Below are 18,210 nucleotides of genomic sequence, written 5' to 3'. Positions count from 1 at the left end.
CATGGACGAGGCAGGGACACGAGAGAGTAAAGAAGTAAAACAAGTGAGACTAGATAGAAAGGGTGGCTGTGTTAATCGGCTGAATTGAAGAATGATCAAAAACTTAAATTACTCACAATATCCAAGACTTTGTTGATTGATATTTCTAAAACTTCAATTATTATTGTTATCAATATTTTTGTATTTGATTTATATATGAACATTATTTTAGGGGGCGAGTCGGCAAGGGATGGATATTAATATTGAGAGAGAGAGAGAGAGAGAGACTCGGGGGAGAAGGGATGTGAGAGGAACTGACCATCGAATGTGTGAACATTTAGAAAGTTGTGAGCTGAGAGTGCAGTAATAAGAAAAGGTACATGAGCGATGAACACCTTGCAGAGAGAAGGGAATAAAGAGGGTGAGAAAAGAGAGAAGGGGGCTGGTTGTTTTATTGTTTACAAATTCATTCATGGGGATTACTTGCTGCCAGAAAGCTGGCGCGCAGCGACCAGGGTGTAACATTACACTGCGGTTTCTTTGATTATCTTTATCATCGGCTATTAGCACATTCCAAAATGTATGCAAATAACGGTTAACCGGAGCGAGAAATGCTAAACGGTTTTGATGAATGCGGTCGGATAACCGTCGGTTAAACGGTTTGACTCAGGCCTAGTTACAAGCAATTTCAAACTACTCAATACCATGTATTTCAATCATGATGCTCAATAATTAGAGTCTTCAATATGATATATTTTAGAGATATGTGTGTGCATATTTGGCTGTGAAACAAACATGTTTTCTAATCCTCTGAGGCAATATCTATACAAAATAAAAATAAGCTAATGGGCTTGAACCCTGAACTCTTCACCTCTCATTAGTTTGATCACGCATGATTGAAGAGAAATCTCAATGGTTTGTAGAGCTATGCACTTGGTGATTCAGTTTTCCTTTTTGCAGTTAAACTACAAGAATATTTGCACTGCTTTTTCTCATTATTATACTATTGATTAAAATGGTAAGCTTTGCATACTACTGCTTTACTTAGCTGTAGTGTTCAATAGTGATTAAATCGAATTGAGTAAAAAATGACATGATTTATGACGTAAACATGTTAATACATATACTTAGCCTTTTCCTCATCATCTCATTGGCTTAAGGCTTAATATCATCTGGAGTATAATACTGCCCTTCCCGCAGATAGTCCTTGAGTCGCCGTGGCAACGGGAGGGCATCGATGTGGTCGAGCCGGACGTTTCGGCGGATGACAAAGCGGCACATGTGCTGGAGAGAGCGAGCCTTCTGGAACCGAGAGATGGGATAGAGCAGCTGAAGAGGGACGGGAGGGAGTCCTGGCCATCGAGGGCGCAAGAAGTAGAGGAAGCGGCCGTTCCGTGAGTGCCGCATCGCTTCCTCTATGAACTCTACGATGGACGAACTACCGTGGGTGGTTGGTTGCGACCAGAAGCTGAATTTGCCTGGGGAAGCAGAGAATAAAGAGGAGTAGTGTTTAATATGGGAGGATGTGAAGTCATGAGAGAATGGTGGCAGAGAACTATTTTGCATTTTGATCAATAAGATGATGTGATGTAGAGATGACAATGGTCCTACTAACTGCATTATCATTTGTAAATGTCATGTGAGATGACTGAAACTTTATTGCAAAGGCAAAAGCCGGTACTCTCTAAAAGTTTATACTGTAGGAAAATAACAGAGAAGTCACGTAACAGATAACAGGGCAATACCTGACATGACCGAAGAATCACAAGAGAAATGAAAAACTCTGTTCATGTGCATAGTATCCTACCCTTATGTTCTTAACCAAAATGTTCAACATACGGACAGCTTATCTCTCACAACATGAGTGATACCAGTTTTTCTTCATAATCTTTGCTGAAAAAGTAGTTTCCTTACTACATGATTGTGCTACTGCTTAAAAATAAAGGATGTGATTTCCCGGTTGATACCATCTTCCTGTGTAAGAAATTCATCATGGGCACTTAGCTGCGTTATATTACAAGCGAGTCTTGTTGATGATTACATTTTATACTGAGACATTGATATACATGTACCGGTACCTCATAATGATTGGGGAAAAAAAATCTAGCCCTGTTTGCACTTCTATTGGGTATTTGACTTCAGGAATTTCTATTAGCAAAACAAGCATAAAAATCCCGAAAGTAGCAACATGTTGGAGAGTGCCATAATCACTGTCTTTCCAAACAAACTAGGCCTTTTATCCAAGTATCCATTTACCATGTACTCTAATTTCTGATTAATGGTTATTTATAAGAAATAGGTGGAAATAAAAGGGAAAATGAACACGAGTGTTGCCAATTTGAAGAGGAGAGTCTGATCAATGTCGAACTTCAAAGAAAATTCTAGCCATGAATGGGCTGAATATTGGTGGGCTTACTTATGATAAAGACATACCTCAAGGGATTGAGAATGAATGTATAATTGATTTCAATCTTGTATTGATCTCTAGTAGTAAATTAATGAAATATACACTGTTGCTTGATTTCTCTCTTGCAGTTTGAGCTTTGCAAGAATATTAATGAAATAACGTCATTACCTTTTGTTTCTCTCTTGCAGTTTGAGCTTTGCAAGAAAATGAATGAAATAACTGTCAATACTATATCGATTCATTTCTCTCTTGCAGTTTAAGCTTTGCAAGAAAATGAATGAAATGAACATCAATACCATATCGCTTCATTTCTCTCTTGCAGTTTGAGCTTTGCAAGAAAATGAATGAAATGACCATCAATACTATATCGCTTCATTTCTCTCTTGCAGTTTAAGCTTTGCAAGAAAATGAATGAAATGACCATCAATACTATATCGCTTCATTTCTCTCTTGCAGTTTAAGCTTTGCAAGTAAATGAACTAAATGACCATCAATACTATATCGCATCATTTCTCTCTTGCAGTTTGAGCTTTGCAAGAAAATGAATGAAATGACCATCAATACTATATCGCTTCATTTCTCTCTTGCAGTTTAAGCTTTGCAAGAAAATGAATGAAATGACCATCAATACTATATCGCTTCATTTCTCTCTTGCAGTTTAAGCTTTGCAAGTAAATGAACTAAATGACCATCAATACTATATCGCATCATTTCTCTCTTGCAGTTTAAAGCTTTGCAAGAAATGAACGAAATGACTGGAGCATCAATATGAATGAGACATGAAAGGCTTGATTTCTTGATGTATTGGTAGCCTGACTCTCAAGCTCTCATTGATTGAAAAGCTAATGTTACAGGCTCAATGACAATCAGGGGTAACCAGATAAACCATTACTGACGTCATACTGCCAATATCCTCATACATTTGTAAACGCAGGCCAGGTATAGCAAGCATGGCTTGGAGGCAGAAAGGATAGAGACAGGCTATGCATGGCACCAAGGTGGAAGTTTAAAGTTAATCAGTGAGTTCTGCAAGTGGGACTGTACTTTAATTGAGAGAGGCAGTGACTCTCAAAGATTCTGAAGTGCTTATAATAAATTGGATTGTGATGTTTGGACAAGCCAAATAAAAGCAGACATTCAAAACTTCCTTGAAATACTTGTTAGATATCATTTATTTTTAGTCTGAAACCCTTTGAATTCAAATTTTGTTTGATTCTATGATAATTTTATATTATTGTCATTACCAGAATTCATAATTAAATGTACATGTGCCTTTAATACACAGACAGTTATGGCAAGAGATACATTAATGGCCATTTCACACTAAAGCTGTTTAGTTTACTAGAAAATATGCACCAAATCGCACCAAATGGGTTTGAAACTTCAATTTTCTTTCAAAATCTGAGGGGGCCACATTTCCCCTCAAAAGTCTGAAAGATTTCTGGCATGCAAGAAGGAATTGTTTTATTAATCTTAATTGCTATTTCTGTCCACACAATCGGCTGTGGGTGGGACTGGATGTGCCAATGTCACAATGGATTTTCAGCAACATACAACTAATAACACTTCACATTTCTTTCATATCTGAATATTTATTGACTTTTTGTCAGTTCTCCTTTGCAATCACACCGCAGGCTAAGAAACAGATGCAGGAAGAGGGAGACATTTCCAGTCTCTCCCATCTCTGAAAAATCTCTATAAAAGCTAGATTACAGGACGTTATTAAGCTATCCTAAGGCCACTGTCAAGTAAAATGGGAGAAACTCCACGAGGAAATCACGCTAAAAGGATCTCAGGGATTACAACAAGTCCACAAAAACATCCAAGAACTTATTTCTTTTTCTATATTTTTGCACTACCTCTGTCGTTGTAAGTCTTGTAATTTCATATTTACAATGATCTGTGCCTCTGTTCTCATTCTGCAAGAAGTGTGTTTATTTTGTTTGTATTTTCTCTTCTTCATGCTTCTTATGATATAGAATATGTAAAATATATATAAACTTATAAAGTAATGCACTAGAGTAGACACCCCCCCCCCAAGAAAAAAAACCCTGACAAATGGTCTGCAAGATTATATTATGGGTGTCACACCAGGTACCTGGGAATGACTACCACCTATAACTATACAGAACAATGCTCTAGGTCTTATATACAATTTCCATATTTCCAGAGAGACAAGGTAGGATCGTCCGTCAGCCAGCCACGGAAAGAGAAGTGACATAAACACTACTCTCGAGAGCCATTTCCACCAGGCCTTCATAAATGGGGAAGAGCTTACTTCCTGTGTGCATTAGCATGGAATCATCATTATCCAAAAAGCTTCCGTGTTTTCACACACTTTTCATATCGCTTGGTGAAAAATTGAACTCCCAGATCAATCGGGGGGTCCGAAACGGTTGTCCCTACCTTTTCATCGACTCTGTGTATTGGGAATTTCCCCCCATATCATGAATTATTGATACCTATCTTGTTTGTTCAAAGATGAGCAAACAGAACAGATGTATCATAACTTGAAACATCAGCCTCTATAAAACATGATTCTAGGAATGTTGAATCATTTTATCTATATACAATGTATGCACATCCTCTAAATGAGCACTACTAGTGTACATTAACCCCATCAACCACACCCCCTCACCCAATATGTTCCATTACAATCTGTCAATTTATTTAAACATTTATTGATTTAATTTTTAGTGTTTTGGGCAGACTTGATGACTATACCTTGATGAAATTCAGAATTCAACGATTTATAATTAGTCAGCCTCTGCCAGAATGGAACTTTCCTAAATTTGATATGGTTTTCTAGATTAAATTCAGCAAGGATCCGATTCGATGGAATTCATCATTTGAAATGACATCAGCAAATTTCTAATGTAGGTCTCAATTTCCATAAATCTCGAGGTTTTTTTTCCAGAGTCCAATTAGGGAGTAGTGGTCACACTACACAGGCTGTGGCTTATCCATGAAGGGGAGAAGCCTTTGGCATTCATGATCTTGCATTAATAATACCTCATGGCTAGTAAAAGCAATACCTTTTGGTTTCCTTCATTGCCTGCAATCTTAATAGGTTTAAACTCTAAATATCAAAGTAGAATGTCTTTCACTACAATATTTAAGTTGAACTTTGGGGTTGAGAATCTTTTCTGTAAATCCAGTAAAGTGACACCAATAATAGACTTTATAGAAAGGTGGTCCCAACTTGCAAGTTCCAGGTGGTGTTTAATAAAAATGAGAGCTGATTGAAGACAGAGGTATAATTGATCATCCATTTTTTCTTCTTCAAATTAGCAACACCTACAATTATTTTTAAACAACAAAGTCATGTATCTGATTAGAATTTTCCCATTGTCAGAATCTAGTCAAATAACATTTGACTGAACATATTTGCATGGAAACAGTCATTTTGAACTCTCCAAACTTATTGCCAATTCAGGGACTTTAATACATTTTCTCATTATAAAAGTTCCTAGCATTTATCAATATAATGATATATGAATACACATCACAAGTGGACACAGGATGTACATTTTTTTCCTTCTTTCTGCTCATTCATCTGGTATATATTTAGGGTTTTGAATAATGAAAAATGATCAGACTAACTACAAAAATATGAATTTTTGTCTTGAATGATGTATTAATACTCACCATTATGATGTTCAATGCGTGTATGATGCGTGCTACCTTGAACCCTGAAGGTCAAGCTGAGTATATGACGATCATCAGAGCTATCTCTCACCAGGAAGGATCCATCTGGGGTGTTCTCTAGTCTCATCTCAGCATCATCCCAGCTCATAGGGCCCCAGTACCAACCACACTGACAAGATCAATGGAAATGGTGGAAAATTATTAGGTAATTAAATAATGATATAAATGTGTACATTTAGATAACTTGTGTGTTCATGAATCAGAGAAAGAAAGAGGTATAGTAAAACATGGCGAGAAAACAATAACATACATGTATTACATTCACTTCTATAACATTTACAATCATATCAGAAACAAATATTGTAAAACAGGGTATGATAATTAAATAACACATACAGGTGTACTTTTAGATGGTATTTATGTTCCTATTGGAGACAAAAATGGTAAAAACATAATAAAGTAATTAAACAATTATTGCATATATTTACAGTGAAACCTATCTTAGAGGCCACCTCTTAATTAAGGCCACCGTATGTAGTGGCCATGTAGTTTGTCTCCCTTGAGAAAGAAACATGTGTTGCACAACCTGTCTAGAAAAGCCACCTGTAATTGTAACAATTAGTACTTGCTCTGATGAAAGCACAACAGCCAAAGAAACAGTATGTTCTTGAGGGCATAATACACTTTCTTAGAATTCCTAGCTCTCACATCTCATTTATAACTTCCTTAATTTAACGCACCCCAAACTTTCTCTCTTTCTCTTTCTCTCTCTCTCTATATGTCTCCTCTTCATGTCTGTCTCTCTGTCTCTGTTCATCTCTCTTTTTATTGTTTCACTCTTTTTTCTGTTTCACATTCTCTATCTGACTATCACTCTCTTTTTTAATTAAGATTGAAGATCACTCGGTTTCACTTTCTAGCAGATTATTTACTGGATGCTATTTCATTTGAAAAGCAATCATGTTTTACAATCTTTTTATCACATAAGACATTGAGCACTCACTGATAAAATGGCTTTAAGAAATATTGGGCATATAAAGAGAAATGGAAAAGGAAGAAGGAAAGAAAGAAAGAAAGAAAAAGGACAAAGTGAAGAAAAAAAAGAATAAGGTAAAAATGAAAGATGGTAGGCAAAATAAAGAACATCTGCAAAATCTAACTCCATATCTACCCAAGATAGTACATAGATATATAACTACATGAAGCAATATCACATGATGTAAGTATGCCCCTTCTAGCCCTGTATAACCACCATACATTAATCTCCCTTTTCATACATGTAGGTAGTAAATTGTCTGACCAATCTGCAATATCTGACAAATCTGCTTTGAGTGTGACAAAATAACAGAACAAATTTTTATTAAAGAGCCTGCAGCTCTCCCTGTAATATTCACCCTGGATTATCTCTCCCCAAAGAGAGAGAATTCTCTTTTCCCTCAAACTAGTCATTTCAATATCTTATCCTCACAAATTATGTGTTGAGCATTACCACAACAATGGCGTCATTTACCAGAAAGGGTAATGCTATATTTGCATAAGCACCGATTTAAATCAAATCAAAGCTGACTGAAATGATACTTTCACATTTCAAGGATTTCCTGACGATTTAAAAAAAGTGAGAAGTAAAAATATCTGACAACCAACACCAGTGGTTTGCAAACTCTTTTTCAGTTCTCCATTTTTATTCGCAGAGCCCACCACAGAGTCGATTGGCTATTCCAGAAAGCCTCCCACACGGGACCTATTGAAGGGATGAGAGATCTAAAGTGATCGTTTCTCATCTGGAAAGTGACAAATCCCAGCGTGGTCTTGCCAAATTGACTCCTTCTAAGATTTGGCCCATTCAATCAATAAATAAAGCACTTGTAAAACAGCTACTGAATAAATGCATCTGGCACTCTAGATCGATTGAGGCGTATTCAACCAGCAGAGGGTTTAAATGAACTGATAAGGCACTGATCAGCATAGATGCAAGTTGACTATACAAAAGGATGCAACTCCAGAACGACAGATACTGGGAAAGCGTCGCAGAAAAATATCAATATTACCAAAAGATTCCTATTGAAATTTTCAGGAAACAAATGAGTGTACACATACAAGTACCAACTATTATCGAGATAGAGAGTAAAGTAAATATTACTCATGGATTCAAGCAAAATCATCATAAGCGTGTATAGAATAGTTGAACAATGTACTGTAATCTCAAATACCGTAAGTCATTTCTTAGAATGTGATGTAAATAGAGTTCATATTTAATACCGTAGCTGAAATATCTCAAAATGTATAAAAGGAATATCAATCAATGCATTTTCACAACACAACAATTAAGGGGGGGGGGGGGGTGTTGAATAGTTCCTAATATCCACTAAGGCCTTTTTGCATCTGAACTGCAGGATTAAATTCTATCCATAATGCTGGGCGCTAAGCGCATCATCCAGGGAAGGAAGTCAGAGTGATTTATAGCTGAACGATAGAAACGAGAGTGGAGGGATACAGTGTCAGACACTACGACTATACGCAGCCATGCTTGGTCACCCATCGGATCATGCTGCGTATATACCCTGTTCATATTTTGGTTCTTTGATCTATTGAAGCCCATTCAGACAAGATTTAGCCCACAAAAAACACAAGGCAGTAGAAACTGCTCACGGAATTTCAACTTCAAAATAACTTATACTGCCCTACCCATCTCTATGTTGTGTGGGAGCCATTATTGAGCATATATTCATATTTTTTTAACTTAGAACAAAGCCTTTTGCAGTTCACTCACATAACCAATTATGCAGCAGTATTTTCCTCTTATTTTGGTCGTGAACAACATCTGAACAGAGTTTTCCTCTGCAGTGTATAACCTCTGGGGACTCAACAAGACTATGTTCAAGGCACTGTTCATATCTGTGTCATGCTTTAGCACTTCACACAGCCGTATCTGCTGTAAGTTCTATCCACATGATCATTCTTCAATCTATTCTTGAGTCTTAAACTGCTCTTGTGGACTACCTAAAGGCACCATGGACACTTGCATCTGTACGATCGACACTGAGTTCATTATCTTGCAACCATGATACTTGTTGACTGTTAGGAAGATGAACAATCAATAATCATGTTGAACAAAATGGAAAGGGTGTCTATATCTATGCATGCCTATCAATCAGAAGCATCGCTTTCAGCATGTTTTTTGTGCCCTATCAACTTTGGTATTTGAGTTCGAGGAGCAACAAGTAAAAGGGGCATATCAGCAAGGGGCGCAACAGCAACGGTCCACACGGGAGGAATTTAGGAGTATCTGTAAAGCTGATAGCACATGTATGCCATGATTCTACATGAGTATCGTCTGCTCATTGCCAAAAGGGTGTTAACCCTGTGTTACAGAACATGAATCAATGCCCTTCTGGCTCCAAACAGATGATCTCTGGAGTCAGAAGGGAGTTAGGAGTTAACTGCATTCTGGCTCTCAGCAGATACAAATGCTCCTGTCCTTTTCCATAGGAGTCTGCATCAACATCAACTAGATTAATTATATATTGGGTTGCAGTAGTAGATGACACATTTCAAGTTTTTAACAATTCTGAAGGCCTGTCTTCATCAGCTCGAGATTGCCAAATATTACCCGCTATTTTAACAATCCCGATCGCAAATTATCCAGCTAATTTGCGTCTTCATCAGCCCGCAGTTGCAATTAGCGGGATATTTGGTTGAGATAATCATCCCAAGATATCTTGGGCTAGTTTGCAAAATATCCCGCTAATTGTTCGGTGCGTCCTCACCAGCCCGAAGACTCACACTATGCGCAAACGCTGAGCAAAATATCTCAAGCTTGAGATTTGAGTGTAATCTCGAGCTGATGATGACGCGATTTGTAACTACAAGCTTATTTCCTAAATCAGAAATAGCAGGCTATGTGGCAATCTCGAGCTGATGAAGAAGTGAATATTTGGAAAATTGTTTCGATACATTTTTTCCCCAAGTGCAGCACATCATCCAAGTATGACCAATAAACAGAAAGATTTGAATCTGCATCTGAAAACTTGCTAATAGTTGACGTCATCTCTATGACACACTAGGGCATCATTGGTGAAGTGATGAGATGAAGACACATGGAGCGGGTAGTATCAGATTGATAAGCAGAACAATTAATTGAAAACTCTGGGAATGGTTCTCGTCAATAAATCAAATTTTTTATTTTCAGCATATTCATTAATTCCAAACATTTTTTGGTTAACGGCAACTGTACTGTCTAAGGAGCATGTTAACTTTGTTGCTAAAGATAGTAAGCACAACATCTTTCTAACTCTCAACACATGATATAATATAACTCAGTGTGAACATACCCCAACAGTCTTTACTGTCTCTTTAAAACACAAGTGGATTTCATTTATACTATGAAAAACAAACTAGTACAAATTTTTAAAAGTTTTATGTGCTTACTGATGACAAAATCAAGACTCATACAAATGCTAATTAATGGAAAATCAATTTTAAATCTAAACGATGGATAATTTCTGTGAAGCGATAATACATTGACTGAAATTTCAACTTGTTTAAGATTGTTGATACCCTGGGCGAGTGTGAATGCTTGGATCCATTTACATCATCTCTTTCTGTTTATATTGCTGCAGGGGAATTCTGATGAAACGTGATCATACATTTTAACAAACATGGCAGTTTACAGTCCAGCTAAGTGCTCTCCATGGTGCCATGATGGGGGTTGTAAACAAGCGCAAATCCTTTCTCAAAATTGCACATTTTAATTCTTCCACCTCCAACAGCTTTTTTCGTTGATTCCATCTACAGAAAGCTGGTATAGAGATGTCATTGCAGACTGGCTTGAGAAGGCAACTTTATCATTTGAACTGACAGGCATTGTCTAAGAATTTTATTGGTACTTGTTTCTTGCTTGTTTTGTTTTTTGTAAAGAAGTGTGTGTTCGAATGCTTTGATTGTCTGAGGTTACCTAAACCTGACACTTGCATTGTTGATTTACTTGTTATATAACCACATCTTGGCTGGCTAGGAAAAATGAACAAGACAGTTTGTGGTAGCATGATACTAGTTAACAATCAATTCAAGACTTTTCATCAAAATAAGCATTCTCTGCCTTGACTCTCTAAACGATGGTCAAGAATATTATGGCTTCAAAGGATAACAACTTGTTTGGCTTGGGGATATCATGTTCTAAAATAAAGCAAAAGGTACATGTGTATCTACCCTTTGGTATTGCTATTATCTAAACCAATTCTCAGAACACTCCATGCTTTGTACGTGGAGCATGTAATCAATATCCAATAGCAAGGACAATGAGGAGACAACTTGCTCATCAATATTACCTGCGGGGAAGGGAGGGAGCAATCATGTTAAAAATATGATATAAATTGAGATGTGACAGTACAAAAGCAAATCCCTGAACAGTCGTATATTCACCCTTGTACCGTGTATCAAGTCTGGCACCAATTAGTTTAATTAACCCTGCTAATGGCAGTCTACATCACCAGCATCATATAATCCAGACACTGTTGATGATGCCAGAGTAATCGCGTCCCCCCTGAACAAACAATAGCGATCGATCGGGTGAGTCATATTGACCTGATTTCCCGGACTTTCCTAAACTGACCATTTCTTGCAACATATGTAACGTATCTACCTCTTAAAGATGGAGATAAATCCCCCAAGATACAAACCTGGCCACAAACAGATATACATGCACGGGTGGGAATACTTGGTGCGGACGTAGCCGATGCCAAATGCTATTATCGGGTCAGTCAATACCCCAAGACAATCCCTGGACAGAATAGGACAATATCCAAGAGAGCCGATCGGTGGCAGGAGTGGGATATGGTTTCATCTTGAGGTGTGTAGAGGGAGAGGAAGACTTGTAAAGGAGAATCAGTGGTAAGAGAACCTACTACAGGCAGCTAACACCCTACAGCCTTTTCACACACAGCTAAAATTCTTCGTATCTAGTGATGATTAGAATCATCGTAAAATTTTAAACATGTTTATAGACAAAATTTTCCAGTGTGAACATCGTTTATACGATGTTGGGATAGATACGAAGTCGCGATCCATACGCCCCTAAAAGCAGGCTGCAGAAACGAAGTTCGTATCTAGAGAGCTTGACATTTTGTGTGTGAAAGGAAATTCTTGTTTAAACGTGTTTAAACTGGATGGAGCATGCGCTTTGATTGACATGACATGACCTTCAATGCGCAATGGCACTACTGCGCATTTTACGAGCAGTAGTTAATCACGAAACAATTAACGATCGCACCGAAATTTCTGTGTGTGAAAGGCTCGTGATTAGTTTAAACACGTTCGAAACACGTTTATACTAGTCATGTTTATAGAATTTTAGCTGTGTGTGAAAAGGCTGCTATTCACACCAAATCAGTGGTAAGAGGACCTACTACAGGCAGCTAACACCCTATTCACACCGAATCAGTGGTAAGAGGACCTACTACAGGCAGCTAACACCCTATTCACACTGAATCAGTGGTAAGAGGACCTACTACAGGCAGCTAACACCCTATTCACACTGAATCAGTGGTAAGAGGACCTACTACAGGCAGCTAACACCCTATTCACACTGAATCAGTGGTAAGAGGACCTACTACAGGCAGCTAACACCCTATTCACACTGAATCAGTGGTAAGAGGACCTACTACAGGCAGCTAACACCCTATTCACACTGAATCAGTGGTAAGAGAACCTATTACAGGCAGCTAACACCCTATTCACACTAAATCAGTGTTAAGAGGACCTACTAGTACTACAGGCAGCTAACACCCTATTCACACTGAATCAGTGGTAAGAGGACCTATGCAGGCAGCTAACACCCTATTCACACTAAATCAGTGGTAAGAGGACCTACTTCAGGCAGCTAACACCCTATTCACACTGAATCAGTGGTAAGAGGACCTACTACAGGCAGCTAACACCCTATTCACACTGAATCAGTAGTAAGAGGACCTACTACAGGCAGCTAACACCCTATTCACACTAAATCAGTGGTAAGAGGACCTACTACAGGCCGCTAACACCCTATTCACACCGAATCAATCGAGCTATACATGTATCTTACACACATCATTCACATTTCAAGACAAATCTTCTTCTTATTTCCTTTTTTCATTTATCACCTTTTATACTTTAAAGTTGTTTTGCTTTAAACCATGGTGTCTTTTCCATTGCTGAATTTACAAAGAGAAGTTATACATCTGAAAAGAATACATATCCATAGATAATGTTTTACTTTTTAAGGCTTAAAACTTGCAAGAATGAATGGAAACAGTGATTTAAATTTTGTTATCATATTGCTAATTTAAATTTTTTACTGTACACATATTTTCCTTCAAAGAAAATGACTTAAATGTCATTTGGTAATTTAATAGAAACAAAGAAAACTGTTGCTTTCTCAGTTAAGGTACTTTTACGGGCCATACTTTAATGTGTTTCAGCTAACATCTTGTTAGAGCCAGAAGGGTATTAACAAATGATTTAACTATAACAGTCAACACTTTTCTGGCTCTTATCGTAATATCCAAAATGAGACTTCAAAATGAAAGGGGTAAAAGATGTCAGAGAAACCAAAGCCTCTACTTAGCATTAAATGCTATGTACAAGACTGAAACAAGCTCATGAAACTTTATAAGATGAAAGTAAAAATGCAAGTAGCTGGATAATTAGGTTAAGAATTGTATTACAGAACTATCAAGAGATATAGATCTTTCAGCTTTAGACTTAATTACTGTAATGCATCCCACATCAATCTATTTTTCTCTCATGGTATTAATTTCTGTGTAAATCAATTATTGAGTGAAATGCATTATTGTATAGGATGTAACATTCACAAATATGTCTTGAAAATTCTAGTCTGAAATGTTCTCCCCTTCTTCATACAGGGTATCATCAGAATGAATGGATACCATTAAATATCATAGGATCTTGTTATATTTGCATTATGTTCCTAAATCATTACTACTAGATCTTACATATCAGAAGTCTCACTACAAATGCTTGAATATTATAGTGACCAACCACATATTTCTTTCAAACAAAGATTTCAAAAATCATGAAAATCTGGGCAAGACCATCAGCAATGGATCATCAATTTCCAGTGCAAAGATACCATGGATTCACTCTTTCCAGTAAGTATTATTAACAGGATTGTATTCAAATCAATCAAAATGTCACAACAGATATAGTGGTATCAGTTTCATGCCATTTCACTTCAACTCCCAAAGTGCTTGCAGGGAACATAAAGCACAAATTCTTCCAAAATGTCACAGTTGAAAAATAAAACCGTTTATAAATCCATCCTGGTAGTCTTGAGAGAATCTTTAGGCCTCAAGATCGCAAAATATCCCGCTATTTCAACTATCCCAATCACAAATTATCCAGTTAATTTGCGTCTTTATCAGCCTGAAGTTGCAATTAGCGGGATATTTGGTTGAGATAATCGTCCCAAGATATCTTAGGCTAGTTTGCAAAATATCCCGCTATTTTTCCAGTGCGTCTTCACTAGCCCGAAGACTCGCACTATGTGAGAACGCTGAGCAAAATGTCTTGAGCTGATGAAGACGTGATTTGTAACTTCAGGATTATTTCCCAAATCAGAAATAGCGGGCTATTATGCAATCTCGAGCTGATGAGGACAGGCCTTTTGTGTTGGGTATGTTTTGGTAGATCGAGTCTGCTTGGCATTGGAGACCACATGTAAAGTGAAACAGTCTGATCTGATCCAGTCTCAACTCAAGGCTCAAGTAAGATATTCACCTCAGAAGAGTAAGGATCAGATAACTAGAAAGCCAAGTGAATCAATTCAGTTGAGAATATAGAATATTTGTTTTTACAACTGCACTTACGGTAGCAAACAGAAAGATGTAGTGAAATGTGGTGAATAAGGACTCCAAAATTGTACTCCTTTTATACCAAAAGATACATGTGCCTGATATTTTAATGTTCATGATTTCTGAGAAGTTTACACTTTTAGTGCTGACTATTAAAAAAGAATGCAGAACTCAAGTCTGTCTTTGCCAAAGATTACAGCAAACCAATCTCGCAGAGGATCATATCAATGGCAAATCCACTATGTGTTGCAAACAGGAACATACATCCTGACCAAGATGTTGCTTTTTATATGTACCTTCTCTTTTTTCATATTCAAATGAAGAGGAGGAGGAGGAGGAGGAGGAGGAGGAGGAGGACGAGGAGGACGAGGAGGAGGAGGAGGAGGACGAGGACGAGGAGGAGGAGGAGGAGGAGGAGGAGGAGGAGGAGGAGGAGGAGGAGAAAAAAGTTTTCTAGAACTGCTTCTACCTCGCTATTTACCATCAAATCAAGGAAATTTTACATAGATTTTGCTGTCTGTGTTGGGAGCGCTTATGTGTATAGCAAAATTTTGCGAGGGCTTAATTAGCAACCTCATTAATTCATCAAATTTTACTTAAGAAAAGTAATTCAATGAAAATTTTGAACGATTCACATTACACCAAAACTCTTTGTTGAACAAAATGTCCTTACCAGTATTAATTAATTATGGATAAATATAGAACCTGTTGATGACTTGCCATATTACCAATATGAGTTCGTTATTTGCCCTACATTTGAATGTCAAGGGCAATGTGATATTCTATGCGTGTTAGTCTGTTCATAATGCATGGATGAGGACATATAATTAAGCTCATTCAATTATGAACATCATCAATGTAATTGTCTGCTTAGAAGCGATCAGTCTTCCTTGAGCTATAATTAACATGCAGAAAGTTATCATGCTGAAGATACTGCACATGGAGACAGCATTAATTATCAACAAATTACAATAATAATAATTAAGCATTCTTGAATAGTACAATTATAAAGTGCGAAAAGAAAAGATTATTAAAAAAAAAGACTCAGTAAAAGCAGCTAATTTCATAATTGGAAATATTGAATTCTTAATAATACTTATATTCAAAAATATAATGGGCATCAATTCCACTGGGATTTTCATTTTGTATTAAATTCAACGTATGGAGAAGTTGATATACATGTAGCTGTGCTACCCTTGATGGCTCTTGCGCATGTTGAAATTGTTACTTGCATAATTTCATTCATGCTTCACTTTGACAAACACAAAATGTAAACAGATATTGTCCTCACTCATGCATGTTCCCAATGTTGCAAGCCTATATACATAATGTAATATAGTCCTGATTAATAAAGCAGGGAATAATAAATTAATCCAATAAAAAGTAAATAACAGAATTCACGTTAAATCACTGATTGTGATCTTGTGAAACTTTCCTTAGTGACCACGTTTATAGAAAGACCACAATTCCAGTTTCTCTTATAGTATTGCTGATTTAATTGTGTTTTTAAAGAACCTGAACATGAAGATTGTTATTCTTTTAACACTGAGTAGTGTTCATATACAGCTAGGTTTCACTGTATAAAGGTCTGAGTGCATACCAGCATGTACTGCACAGTGAGGCCCTATGGCTATGCTATAGATGACAGACATGAATTTCTCTTGAAGGTCACATACAGTACATTGCTTCATATCATAACTAGCTTCTGGCATGTTTTAATGAGTAATTAATAAATAATTAAAGGTGGCCTTTCCGAAAATTCTTTGTGCAATGCATCATATTTAACTCACACTACATCTGATGGAATTCCAAATAAATGCATTTTTTTTTTAATGCCGCCCCCAAAAATAGAACTGCTGGAGGTTTGACAATGTTCATCATTATTGTGTGCACATTACTTGAAAGATGCCAGATATAAAAACTAACCACATGGTGTCATGCATCAGAGCTCAACATTAACCAGAATCCTATATAAACATTGGTTCCCAAAGTCTTACTCCAGACCCCCAAATCAAAATAAAATCTTCAACGTGGAAATGAGCATGACTGTATATTTTCTTCATATTCTGTTAAAAGTTATTAGAAAATACCTTACGGTTTCTCTTCTTTTCTTTTAACAAAATTATACCTACATACATGCAGGCCAACATTCTATATTAAAAGGGTTCATTCTTGTTTATTGTTCAGTCTGAAAAATGTCTAAGCCAACCTTATTTTTTCTTCTCAACACACCATACATGAATGATTAAGGTTGCGTTTATCTAGCAAATTTTTGGCTGGAATCAGGTTTCTCAAACGTCTTTCAGGCAAATTTAGAAGTTGATAAACGCAAAGCCTTTTTCAAACGTCTTTAGATATGGGCATATCTAAAGACGCAAAAAGGTGCGTTTTGAATGTGACATACAGCCAGAATCACGTTTCTGAGAGATCGATAAACGCAAAGCTGTTTTGAACCTCACATACATATAGGACCCCCAGGTGTTGTGTACAAGCATGTGTGTGAAGATGACCTCCGAGAAACTGTCTGCTTCCCGGGTCAAAACAGCTGGGCAGACACAAGGCCTTTATTTTGAATCGTGAAGGGATGATAAACGCGACATCCCGCAAATCACGATCGTATAGTGGGGTTTGATAGTGGGGTACGATATGTACATATCTAGTGGCAAGCCTTGATATACACGCCCTAAGACAAATGACATAAACCACCATGGTAAGAATACAAACAGGAGAATCTGATATTGTGGGCACATGAATACAAGAAAGCTACAATTGATCTTTACAAGGTGCCACAACTGACAAGGATTATATCAGCAGCCTTCCTGTGACCTAACCTATCTTAGAACGTTAAGGATTCCATACTTCCCACACTGGTAAAAGGCATGATGGGTAAAACCAGAAGCCTTAATGAGCAGGAACAAGCAAATTTCATTAATTTCTTTTGTAGTACTCCTAAACACAGAACAAAGGAAGCTACACCAATCAATGGAGTACTTATTACAACATCCTGGTGAGGTCTGAGTAGTTCTAGAACTGAGATAAGAACTAGTGGAACCATGCCAAGAGGGAATTCCCCCTTCCATTTCCTGGTTACATCGTCTGTCCATCCAGTGTCCTTACAGATACTGTGTACTTAACAAATACCTGGTACTGTTTCAAGTGCATTGTATGCATCCAATGAAGGCCTTTCAAAACATCTTCTATATCTTCAATGTACGTGTAGTGGCATCTTGTTGAATATTAATGTTTTCTTTTCTTTCTGTCAATATGTTTTTCAGTTTCTGTCCTCTCTGACACCTTTATACAGAATTTTAGCAGGTTGGGCAACAAACT

At 37.2% G+C, this 18,210-nt stretch overlaps 1 protein-coding gene across 2 annotated transcripts in view; it reads right to left on the bottom strand.

Moving 5' to 3' along the window:
- Positions 1 to 446: 446 nt before the first annotated feature.
- The window catches only part of LOC588073, a 45,587-nt gene continuing 27,823 nt past the window's right edge, over positions 447 to 18,210 (bottom strand). For both annotated transcript variants that reach the window (XM_030973726.1, XM_030973725.1), the window contains exons 4-5: positions 6,035 to 6,203; positions 447 to 1,457 (exon numbers count right to left, since the gene is read on the bottom strand). In XM_030973726.1, coding sequence (XP_030829586.1) covers positions 1,135 to 1,457; positions 6,035 to 6,203 — 492 coding nt within the window. In that variant the 3' untranslated portion in view covers positions 447 to 1,134. The remainder of the gene's footprint in view (positions 1,458 to 6,034; positions 6,204 to 18,210) is intronic.

This window comes from Strongylocentrotus purpuratus, unplaced genomic scaffold (genome assembly GCF_000002235.5).
Source record: "Strongylocentrotus purpuratus isolate Spur 01 unplaced genomic scaffold, Spur_5.0 spur5_scaffold_7, whole genome shotgun sequence".
Lineage (NCBI taxonomy): Eukaryota > Metazoa > Echinodermata > Echinoidea > Camarodonta > Strongylocentrotidae > Strongylocentrotus > Strongylocentrotus purpuratus.
The sequence above is the reverse complement of the archived record's forward strand: the minus strand, read 5'-3'. Positions and strand labels throughout refer to the sequence as shown.